The 12,256-nt window shown below is 35.3% G+C and overlaps 1 protein-coding gene across 18 annotated transcripts in view; it reads left to right on the top strand.

Annotated features, from left to right (window-relative positions):
• Positions 1-11,651, top strand: part of SRSF11 (serine and arginine rich splicing factor 11) — a 46,777-nt gene extending 35,126 nt beyond the window's left edge. For 3 of the 18 annotated variants that reach the window (XM_032296608.1, XM_032296619.1, XM_032296618.1), the window contains 5 exons: positions 4,841-4,972; positions 6,759-6,848; positions 9,571-9,666; positions 10,002-10,140; positions 10,248-11,651. In XM_032296608.1, the coding sequence (XP_032152499.1) occupies positions 4,841-4,972; positions 6,759-6,848; positions 9,571-9,666; positions 10,002-10,140; positions 10,248-10,442 (652 nt within the window). In that variant the 3' untranslated portion in view covers positions 10,443-11,651. Of the gene's footprint in view, positions 1-4,840; positions 4,973-6,758; positions 6,849-9,549; positions 9,667-10,001; positions 10,141-10,244 lie in introns of all 18 variants that reach the window. The other 15 variants (XM_032296606.1, XM_032296617.1, XM_032296616.1 and 12 more) reach the window with 9 other exon arrangements.
• Positions 11,652-12,256: the final 605 nt, after the last annotated feature.

The raw sequence follows: 12,256 nt of genomic DNA, 5'->3' as shown, positions 1-12,256 counted from the left end.
GGTCAACACGGTGAAACCCCGTCTCTACTAAAAATACAAAACATTAGCTGGGCATGGTGGCGCGTGCCTGTAATCCCAGCTACTCTGGAGGCTGAGGCAGGAGAATTGCCTGAACCCAGGAGGCGGAGGTTGCAGTGAGCCGAGATCGCGCCATTGCACTCCAGCCTGGGTAACAAGAGCGAAACTCCATCCCAAAAAAAAAAAAAAAAAATGTCATGTGTGAGAATCCCAAGAACTTTTGTTTATGTGAGACATATCTGTCAATGTTGACCATATAAAAAATTAAAACTGTTGAAATAATAGCAAACCCATTTTTGGTAACATAGTTTTGAAACAAAACTTTCTCAGAAAAAAATCTGGTGAGGAGAGTGGCTTTGTTTTACTTTGCAGAACTCTTTAAAGTTTAGCTTAATTGAAGACACGAAGATTCTGCATTCAACTTACTCAAATCTGTTTTGGTTAGTATATTTAGAAAATCTGGCTTCAAGTAATGTAGTTAGAAAAGGGAAAGGTACTTTTATAGATTTTGAGATAATTGTGATCACTATTCTTTGATGTGATGCCAAATTTGACAAGTGATTGTTCCTGTAAAGGTAGTTGTAGTATAGAATGTGAAACCAGATTGATGTACTTTATATATTCTGTTACATTAAAATCTGTTGTTCATGGATATTGAATGGAGCTTTTATCCCCCAGTGTGATTTTGTGAAAGCAAGCATTGGTGATTTGAAAAATGATTGATTGCATTATTCAAGTTTCCAGATACTGACTTATATTTGTTATACAGTATAAAAAAATTATATCTAGTAATCTCACCTTAGATCTCATCAGTAAAATGAAAGTACTAGAAAACTGGCAAGTTCACAACAGTGGAGTCATTTTCCAAAATTTAATTTTCTCAGATTTTTATCAGCAACAAATTCATTTTCTTTATATAATAGGCTTCATTCATTTTTCAAAAAATTGTCTGCCAAATACCCAAGTCTCGATAATCGTAGATTGTAGGTTCTCAAAGGTGATAATGAAAAGGCAGTTAGTTCAGCTCATAACTCACACAGGTGTCTTCCTTAATGTAGCCTTTATACTTCATAAGCATCAGAATTGATTTATGCATACTTTCCATTTCATCACACAGAATATTATTCAAGAGGCTAGATTTAATACTGCTGTTCTTTCAGTAGTACTTAGGGGACCAGGTTTAATAAAATTAACTTTTACTGCTTCATCAAAGACATTCTTATAAAGTGAAATTATTTTTTTCTTTTATTGCAAGTGCATACAGAAATGCCATTGAAGAAGGTAGTGACTCTAGGGCAGTTCCATAGCCTCTACCTTGATTTGTGTTGAAAAGTTGCCAGTACTTTTACAAAACCACAATGGCTTTTGCGACGTTGGTGCAAACGTCAACCCAGTGGAAAAGGCGATAATATTTTGTTATTATTTTGAAAATAACTTTGACCTTATGGACCCCATAAAAGGGTCTTATAGCATCCACAGTTGTGCACATGACAATATGAAAGCCATTACTCTAGGTTAATCATCACCAACTATTTCAGCCATTCTTCATTTTTCTTAATTTTCCAACTCAATCCTAATTGGCCTAATTGTATTCTAGTTCTAGTCAGAACCTTTTAGGGTTGACATTCAGAACTAGGTTATTCCAGTTGTGGTCAGTTACTTCAGCTAGTTTGAACCTCACTTTACATACCCCTCCACCACTCGACTCTTTTTTGGGGGGTGGGGGGAAGAGGGTTGTTTTTTTGAGATGGAGTTTTACTCTTGTTGCCCAGGCTGGAGTACAGTGGTGCAATCTTTACTATTTGGTCTGGTTTATCTACATGTGTCATTTGCCACTCCGAAAGTTACAAAACTAATTGCCTCAGCATACCATTTTCTTTGTGTGTCCATGTTTTTGCTCAAAATCCTTTCTGCCTGATGCTTTCCCATGTCTTCCATTTCCACCTTGAGGAGCTTCTTTTTCTTTCTTCAAGATACAATTCAAAGTTTACTCTTAAGTGTTGGTACTGCTTGCAGTATTAATCTTCCACAACAGTGCTCTTATAGTTTAGTTTAACCTCTGCATCATATGATTACTACAGTTTATATGTATTTCCTTTTACTGAACTCTTAAAAAAGAGAGCCTGTATGTTTTTCTTTATGTATTAAGTCTTACTAGGACTCTCATTTTAATATGGATGACTTTACTATGACCAGTGAAAAGTAGAAGTGAAGTATTTCTCTGAATCCAGGTACTTGTAATATATCATAACAGAGATAATTGTTGTGGGTTGTGGTTGCTTCTGTCCCTGCCCCCCAACAGGGTCTTGCTCTGTTGCCCATGCTGCTGGAGTGCAGTGGTGTGATCTCAGCTTACTACAGCCTGCTCAAGCCATCCTCCCACCTCAGCCTCCTGAGTAGCGGGGACTACAGGCATGTACTGCTACACCTGGCTAATTTCTCCTTTTTGTTTTTGTTTTTCTTTTTCTTTTTCTTTTTTCTTTTGGTAGAGATGGCGTTTTTCCATGTTGCCCAGGCTGGTCTCAAACTCCTAAGCTGAGCTCTTCTGCCCACCTCAGCCTCCCAAAGTGCTGGGATGACAGACATGAGCCACTGAGCCCAGCCTAGTTGTGGTATCTTCAGCATCACATCTTAGCATGTTAAATGACCTTGACTTTTACAAGCTTTTTGGGTTTCTTCGTTTGTTTTTGAGACGGAGTCTTGCTTTGTTGCCCAGGCTAGAGTGCAATGGTGCAATCTCGGCTCAGTACAACCTCCGTTTCCCAGGTTCAAGCAATTCTCTGGCCTTAGCCTCCTGACTAGCTGGGACTATAAGCACATGCCACCACACCTAGCTATTTTCTGTATTTTTAATGAAGATGGGGTTTCACCATGTTAGCCAGGATGGTCTCGATCTCCTGACCTTTTGATCTGCCAATATATGTTACACTAATCTCTCTTGTTAGCGGTTGAAAGCTCATATGAACTAGTAAGTGTAGAAAAGTGACTCTGTAGTACGTTCCCCTTGAAAAATAACTGTTTACTCTCTTAAGGTTATGATACTCATATTTTAAATGCCTATATTTCATTCCAAGTATATTACTGGTGCGTTTTTTTTAAGTCAGGCAGTGTGGTAATTGCTCAAGAATACAGTGATGAAAAGACTTCTCATGTCTGTGGAGCCTATAGAAGGGTAGTTAAGTACATAAAAATATCTTAGGATGTGGAGATGTTATTGCAAGGGATTCTTTAGTAAATAGCTTCAAATGTGGCTAGAAATAAAAGATGATTGAAGTTAAATGAGTTCAATAACTCACATAGTTTATTGAGGCACTACTGATGGCTTTTGAGGCAGTTGTTTTAGAGAGTTATGGAAACAAGCTATATTAGCACATCAGTAAGAGGAAATAAGGGCATCAATATTTAATGTACAGTCCCTCAGAATATGCAGGGTTTAGTTACAGATCCACCTATACCAGAATCCATTCATACTCAAGTCCTGTGGAATCCATATATAGGAAAAGGCAGCCCTTACTATATATGGGTGCCTCATCCTTTGAATACTGTTTTTACTCCACGTTTGGTTGGTGGCGCAAAAAAAAAAAAAAACTGTGTAAGTGGACCCATGCCATTAAAGCTCATGTTATTCAAGGGTAACTTGTGTGTGTCTACAATAAGGCACCAAGCTAGACTTATAAGCTGCACTTAATCTTTACAACGGTTTGGTGACGGAGGTGTTAATATCCTTGACTGCTGAAGTAGCAAGGTCAAAGAGGTTAGATAATACTCTAAAAGTTACCTGGCTTATAAAGATTATACTTGAAATGTTACACAGAGAGAAGTTGAATTGTCACAAAAGATTAGTGATCAAGACTAAGCAAAAGATTGCAACTTATTTTTAATTTTTAAAATAGAATGGGCTGGGTGTGTTGGTCATGCCTATAATCTCAACTCTGGGATCCCAAGGTGGACTGATGGCTTGAGCCCAGGAGTGCAAGACCAGCCTGGGCAACATGGTGAAACCCAGTAACTTTAAAAAAAAAAAAAAAAAGAGAGAATGAGTGTTTTAATGCAGTAAGGAGGATGACAATATCTGAAGGTTAAATGTGCTTCTTATGTCCTAAAAGAGCCAGATCAGGACACGATGGATGGAAACTTGGCGAGGGGAGTAGAGAAATAGATAAGTCAGGGGAAAATGAGAGTAAAGGAGGCAGTTTATAAAAATTGTATATATCTATAAAAGGTCTGCATTGCCTGGAGTTTCCTAAATTGTGGATTAAAGGAGTGGAATTTTTTTAGAGAAAAATTAGAAATAGGAGATGACAACACAATAAGTGATTTCTATTCATAAAATAGGAATAATAGTGGCATTTACTTTATGGACTTATGAGACCAATTCATAGTTTATGTATAGCATGATATAAGTATTTTATTTATAATGAAGTGGGTTTAAGCTGCAGTAGTGAAGAATCAAGTAAGAAATATGTGCCAAAATGCTGTATAATTGTATAAGATGATGCAAATAAGTCATATTTGTATTCTCCTTTATTATCTAGTAGTATTTTTAACCTCGGAGTTGTAAGTACAGTGGGCATAGAACAACCCATCTGACAGGTTGAGCAAATCATTAAAAGGTGAAGAATTCTAAGTGTTAAAAGATATTACTAATGTCTGTTGAAATTATTCGTTCTTTGGACTAAATAAATAATAGCAGCAACTGGAAGGGAATTATCCCCACTTACTGTTTAGTCCATATGTCTGAATTTTTTATCTGTTACTAAGCAAAATATTTATAGTCTGTTTACATTTATATCCACGTATTGGCTTCCTTTTATGTTATTAGGCGGTCAAGAAGCAGATCGAGACGGCGATCACATTCTAAGTCTAGGAGTCGGCGACGATCCAAAAGCCCAAGACGGAGAAGATCTCATTCCAGAGAGAGAGGTAGAAGGTCAAGGAGCACATCAAAAACGAGGTATAGCAGTGGGTGAGAAGGCAGATTTTAGGGTTCCCAAGACCCCCAGTACTGTGCTACGTAGTAGTCCCAAAAGAGGTAGTTGGGGTGGGGAGCAGAGAAATAGAGCTAGACAGGAAGAAACTGTTAATATTTAGTTTGAAGAGGCTGATATTTGTTTTCTGGCGCTTCCTTGTAAACTGAAACTTTAGCTTACCGCTGAGGGCCTAAGTAAAATTCCTTAGTAGTAAAAATTGTTAGCTGTCCTGCTGCCTTCTTTTATTTTCTCCTTTCTGTTCAACTACTTCTAAGGATTTAATGCTACCAACCATCCCTCATGGTATACCAGAGTTTAAGGCACCTAACCATACTTCATCATCATGTCTCGTTATCAGCAACTTTATAACATTTAGTAAGGATAACTATATGCCAGCCAGTCACTGAACTATACTAGAGGATCTGCTACCATAATTTGAGAGCAATGGAGAGTTAGAGCGAAGATGTATGAAACAAAGAAACACCTTAACATTTTATTTTCATCTAAATAATACATTCAAAAACCAGTCTTTTTGTGTAGAGCCAAACACTTTTACATTAGTATGCCCCCAATCATTTATAGTTGTGAGGCATATAATTTCACAGCACTTAATTTTTTTTAGCAACTGCTCTTTATATCTTGCTGAAATATTTATCTTAATTTTCTAGAAGCAGCTCTATATTTGGCATTATTCATTTATATATTTAGTTAAATCATGTCATTAAAGTAAGTACAGCTGGGGACCCAACGTAACTTATTCTTGGTAAGCATAAAACTCAACTGGTGGGAACAGAAGATTGGGGGTAGTAGCTTTACTATCAGTGTTAAACCCGTAGTAATGGGGCTTTTAGTCCTTATGTACTGCAGAGCAAATCAAACAAGGTGGAATGATGGAACATTTATGCAATGAAATTCGGCGTTTCTTTAAGGGCTTACTGATAACTAGGAGAGGAGTGATTGATTTAATTAGGGGGGGGAACTGTTAAATGATGATTGCCACTTGCTGTTGTTGGAAGAGATTTAATTGAGAATGAGTCTTAAATATTAAATTCTGAAAGATTTGACTAGACTCAGTGGGGGCATGGTTTCAGGTAGAGAATGGTGTTTCTTGAAATAACAATATTTTGCTGTAATAGGAATAGAAAATGAGGTCAGAAAAATATAATGAGGCCAGTCATGGAAGGATTTGTTGTTCACTTGATCCAGGAGGCAACTGGAATGGGTTGAAAATGGTAAACAGGAAATTAATATTTTCAGGTTTGTACTTTAAAAGATTTCTGACACAGTACAGAATCTTTATGGAAGGCATAACTCAGGGGGCCTACTAGGGGAACTATTCTAATAATCTAGGAATTAGATAGTAAAGATTTAAATGAACAGGGAACCAATGATGAAGATTGAAGAGAGAACTGATGGAACTGAGGATGACCAGAGGAGGGAAAAAAATGAAAAGGGAGTCTTGAGGAGCCTGGAGACAATTAAACCTATTGTTTACCAAACATATTTCAAGCAACATCCTAGTTATCCTCTCACCCATAGTCTACTTTAGTCTACTGGGGAGAAAAGCTAACAAAACAGGATTTTAAAAGAAGTAATTGTACTTTCAAATATGCCACATGAAGAATTATTTCTAAAACAGTTTCCATCAGAATAACATTTATGCTTTTAAGAATGGGATTAGCTCTGATTATATTTTTGTGTTTATAGTGCTATATAAATTGACATTAGCTGGATCTTCTAATACATTTATAAATTGTGTTCATTTGTTAGAGACAAAAAGAAAGAAGACAAAGAAAAGAAACGTTCAAAAACACCACCAAAAAGTTACAGCACAGCCAGACGTTCTAGAAGTGCAAGCAGGTAAGGTGGCATTGTGAATTCTTGGCAATTTTTTTTAACTTTGCTTGTAACAGTATCAGTAGGCTGTGAATATAGAGTCTTTCCCAGAACTTAAGTATTTTAGTGTTGAAAAAAGTTACATTTTGCCGTTATTGAAAGTTTTTAAAAGGCAATTTGTGAAGAATAATGTAAAGTTTATATGTTTCTTTTTACTTAATATTTTATGGTCTAGAGTATATTTGAAATAACATGGAATTCAACAGAGGTGAGTTTTTATAGTTTAAGTTTTAATGGCTAAACCATACTGAGTTGTTCCATCAAATAAGTTTATTATAGTAAGTTGTATTTATTATCCACATATTAATACTGGAAACTTTTTCTATCCCTTTTAATGATTATTGAATTAATGGGAAGCAGTGCAGGTTCTGGTTTGTGTCATTCTTAGACTATCTTTAAGCTGTTAGTGAAAATTGAAATGTTACAGACTTCACTGCACAAAAAGCACATTTTCATAATTAATTTGGGATTTGTATGATATTGGTAAGGGCTGGACTTCATTCCATTTTTTAGATCTCATTCACATGTTTCACTGCAGTGCTTGTTTTATTCATCAGCATTACTTAAATTCATCAGGAGGTTCATACCATATTTAAAAAAATTAGCTGAAATGTGTGAAAGACCTAAATGTAAGAGCCAAAACTATAAAACCTTAAGAAGAAAACAAAAGTGAATCATTAAGACCATGAGTTTGGTGGTTTCCTAGATATAACTTCAAAAGTATAAGCGACAGAGGAAAAGACAAATTTTGGGATTCACCGAAATTTAAAACATTTATATTTTTAAGGCTACTATCAAGAAAGTAAAAACCTAGAGTCCTAGAAAATACTTGCAAATTATATATACGATAAGGAACTTAATATAGAATGCATGAAGAACTCTTACAACTCAGCAATAGAAAGGCAACCCAGTTTAAAAATGGCAAAAAATCTGTAGACAGTTCTCCAAAGGAGATACGCACATGTCCAATATGTACATAAAATGTGTTCAACATTGTTAGTCACCAAGGAAATGCAAATCAAAACCACAGTGAGATATGTCACACTCAGTAGAATGCTTATAAATCAGAAAGACAGGTGATAGTAGTGTTGATGAGGATGTGGAGAAATTAGAACCTTGTGCATTGCTGGTATGAATATAAACTGGTGCAGGTGTTTTAGAAAATAGTCTGGCAATTCCTAAAAATGTTAAACATAGAGGTTTTTGACCCACTAGTTGTACTCTTGGGGAAAAATGAAAATACGTTAACACAAACTTTACGTGAATATTTATGGCATTATTCATCATAGCCAAAAAGTAACTCAAATCCATTAACAAATGTATAAACACAATGGTATATCTATACAATTGAATATTATTCAGCAATAAATAATAATACATGCTACCATGTGAATGAAACTTGGCAAACACCCATAACAGGCCATGTATTGTTCAGTTACTTGTATATAAAATACTCAGAATAGGCAAATTAATAAAGATACCAAGTAGATTACTGATTGCTGCAGAGATAGGGAGGATTGGAGTGATAACTAAAGGGTAGGGAGTTTGTTTCTGGTGTGATGAAATTTTTTTAAAAAACTAAATTTTCAAGGATGAAAATGAAACCAAATATAAGTACAGAAAGAAATGCTAAATCAGATCTGAGGGATAGGTAGCAAAGAGATACAAAAGATGGAAAGTACTACATGCATTTTCTTAAGAACTGTTGAGGCCTGTTTTTTTACCTATTGCTTTATATAATGTACTTACTTGTAAGTTTCTTCTCATGCTGTATTATTGGATCACTCTAAGGCATCTTCTGTGAGCTATTAAATACCCACTGTGTTTGTAGCTGTGCTACATAGTCTATTGAGGGACACAGAAATGTAATATAAAATATTTCTTCCATCTTGAGAATTTGGAGTTCTCGTTACATAAAATAGTAGCAAAAAGTATAAGGTACACAGTCCTGACAAATGTTTGATAAGTGAATGCTCAGTTATGTGTCATGTTTCCAGGACAAGGGTCATATATAAGTAGAAAAAAAGCTTCATTTGGAAACTAGACAACTAAGTACAGGGTTTTATAAGTCTGATAACTTGAGAACCAGGAAGAGAATTTTTTTTAAAGCCGCAGTAAAAAGGAGGGGAAGGCTATATATTATCAGTTTTTTACTCAAGGATAATATTCCTAATATCTTCTTGTCAGCAGTTAAAAGAGTTGCTAGAAATTAGGAGTTTTCTTGAGGATAGGAAAGGGAAAGGTACATGGTTTACAGGTGTTTATTTAATTGTTTAGCTCAAAACAGTATCATAAAACAATCTTTCATTTTTCTGTGTTTTTGAGACAGGGTCTCTCTCTGTTGCCCAGGCTGGAGTGCAGTGGCCCTATCACAGCTCACTGCAGCCTCAACCTCCCCAGATTCAGGTGATTTTCCTACCTCTGCCTCCTGAGTAGCTGGGACTGCAGGCATGCACCACCACATCCAGCTAATCTTTTGTATTTTTTGTAGAGATGGAGTTTTACCATGTTGCCTAGGCTGGTCCTTAACCCCTGGGCTCAAGCTTTCCCCCCATAGGTGCTGGGATTACAGGCATGAGCCATCACACCTGGCCACATCTTTCATTGTTAGAATCATCTATAATGTGTCAGCATTTATAAGATCACACTGTATTTTAAAACCTAGTTTGCACATTTGTGATTCTAGAGAGAGACGACGACGCAGAAGCAGGAGTGGAACAAGATCCCCTAAAAAGCCTCGGTCTCCTAAAAGAAAATTGTCTCGCTCACCATCCCCTAGGAGGTAAGAATGTTAATATTTAACTGTATTTTTTATATTTTTCAGAGGTTTTAGTTTTAAAACTGCCCTGTTGTTTTTCTTTTCAGCAGTTACAGTTCTTAAGAATGTTTTAATAATGTATTCTCTCTTTCTGAACTGCAACTTAAAACACTGTTAGAGATTGAACATTTTAGTCCTTGTAACCAAGTTCATTTTGTAGCCTGTGTTACTTGTGTACTTTGATCGTCCAAGGTTTTGAAGTTGGATCTTTGCCGTACTATGTATAACCTGTGAAGTTGGGTCAGGCTCATCATCTAAACAAGTTAAATCTGTTGCTGCACATTTTACTGTCATTCTAGACATAAAAAGGAGAAGAAGAAAGATAAAGACAAAGAAAGAAGTAGGGATGAAAGAGAACGATCAACCAGCAAGAAGAAGAAAAGTAAAGATAAGGAAAAGGACCGGGAAAGAAAATCAGAGAGTGATAAAGATGTAAAAGTATGTTTACAAATTGATTTATTTTGATATTTGTGTTGATGTTGGTACTTTCAGGAGTTGTTTTTCTATGAAGAAGTTTACTTTTATTATTCTCCTTGGCAAAGCAGGTTACACGGGATTATGATGAAGAGGAACAGGGGTATGACAGTGAGAAAGAGAAAAAAGAAGAGAAGAAACCAACAGAAACAGGTTCCCCTAAAACAAAGGAATGTTCTGTGGAAAAGGGAACTGGTGATTCACTAAGAGAATCCAAAGTGAATGGGGATGATCATCATGAAGAAGACATGGATATGAGTGACTAGAGTATTGCCTCTGTGGGAATCCAACTGTATACCTGCATCAGTGTCATTCCTTTGTGTAATTTCTTAATGCTGTATTTGTTCATCTCAAATCTAGATGTATACAGCTCTGAGTTATAAATGGTTATAAAGCTCCTGTTACTGATATTAGTTATTTACATCAAAAAGCTTTTAGAAAATGGTACGAGGTAACCAATTCTTGTCATGGTGAAATCTGATTGAGTAACCAAGCAGTTTTACTATTCTGGTGCTGCTTCATAACAAAAATGAAAAGCTGCATGCGTCTACAGCAGGCATGGGTTGTTTATGTCGTATGATCTCCTTTATTAAGTAAGTTCACTTATAGTATTTCTATAATTTGATTCATTGCCGTAATAGAGCCATGTAGGAAATGCACTGATTGCATGTTATTGTGGCAAGAATATCCTAAATGTCATTAAAATCCTTCAACATGATGGATCTACTTATGGTCTTGTTTGTTGACATGACAAATTAACATTCTTACAGTTACATCTGGAAATGAGCATTTGAAATAGATAATCCTTTAAGCTTTGTGGCAAAATTTTTGTGGCTTTTGTTTAACTTTGAAAGGTTATTATGCACTAACCTTTTTTAGTGGCTAATTAGGGTTTAAATATAGAGACAAGATTTCAAATAAAACTGTCTTTGGCAGTGAGTAAATAGCATATTTTGAAGTAGAGTTGTATACTTTTTCATAAGATGTTTGGGAATTTTTTTTCCTGAAGTTAATAATTTATTCCATATCTACATCAATGAAAGTTATGTACCTATCCGAAGTCCATCTTAAAGGGGAAAGAAAAAAAAATCTCTTGCCCTTATTTTGAATTTTCAGTAATTTGTTTTAAGCTCAATGTTGGAAAAAAGGGGTAGTGCATTTTAAATTGACCTTCATATGCTTTTAAAATAAGACAAATCTACTTGATAATGTACCTTTTATTTGATCTCAAGTTGTATAAAACCAATAAATTTGTGTTACTGCAGTAGTAATCTTATGCACACAGTGATTTCATGTTATATATGCAAAGTAGTTAGGCAACTGTTTTCTTAGTTACAGAAGTTTCAAGCTACACTTTTGTGCAGTAAAAACAAAAGTAGGCTACAGTCTGTGCCATGTTGATGTACAGTTTCTGAAATTGTTTTACAAGACTTTGATAATAAAACCCTTAAATTTATGTTCATGTTCCTGTAAAACTGTATTTGTATTTATTTACGCTATTGAATGTATGACATTTACCTCATTCATTTTACAGATTCTTACCCTTTCTGTCCACATGTTTCAGTATAGTAAAAAGAGGAATTCTATCACTGTAGTGATAATTGCCATCAGAATTGTCAAAAATGATTTAATTTCTATCCAAAACAGTCTTTTTCTTAGCTTAGTGTCATTTCTTATTTTTCATGTGGGAATGGGGTTGGATAAAGCAATGAACTTTAGGATAAACAAATAATCCCACCTATATCTAGCAAATTTATATTTTCAGTGAAATATAGATATTTGCCTTCTCTGGAATAGTATAGAAGCTGTCAATGATATGTATCTACTGTACAGTACTAAATAGTATATTCATTTATGAAATAAGTAGTGTTTGGGTGGCTGGGGTGAAGGGAAAATGAGACTTGGAATTGTAGCTTTTATCCAAGTTTTGAGTATAAATAGGGTTTTTTTTAAACTTAAAAAATTGAAATGCCATATAGAAAAGCAGCATTGTTTTTACAGTTTGTAGTAACTTTTTAAAGATTTTATCAAAAGGAATTTTGTCTGTAGTGAGTAGAAGTTCTAATAATGGTCCTTATCA

Source organism: Sapajus apella, unplaced genomic scaffold (assembly GCF_009761245.1).
Source record: "Sapajus apella isolate SASKATOON/1434 unplaced genomic scaffold, GSC_monkey_1.0 scaffold36, whole genome shotgun sequence".
In the NCBI taxonomy this organism is placed as follows: Eukaryota; Metazoa; Chordata; class Mammalia; order Primates; family Cebidae; genus Sapajus; species Sapajus apella.
This window is presented reverse-complemented; position numbering and strand designations above follow the sequence as displayed.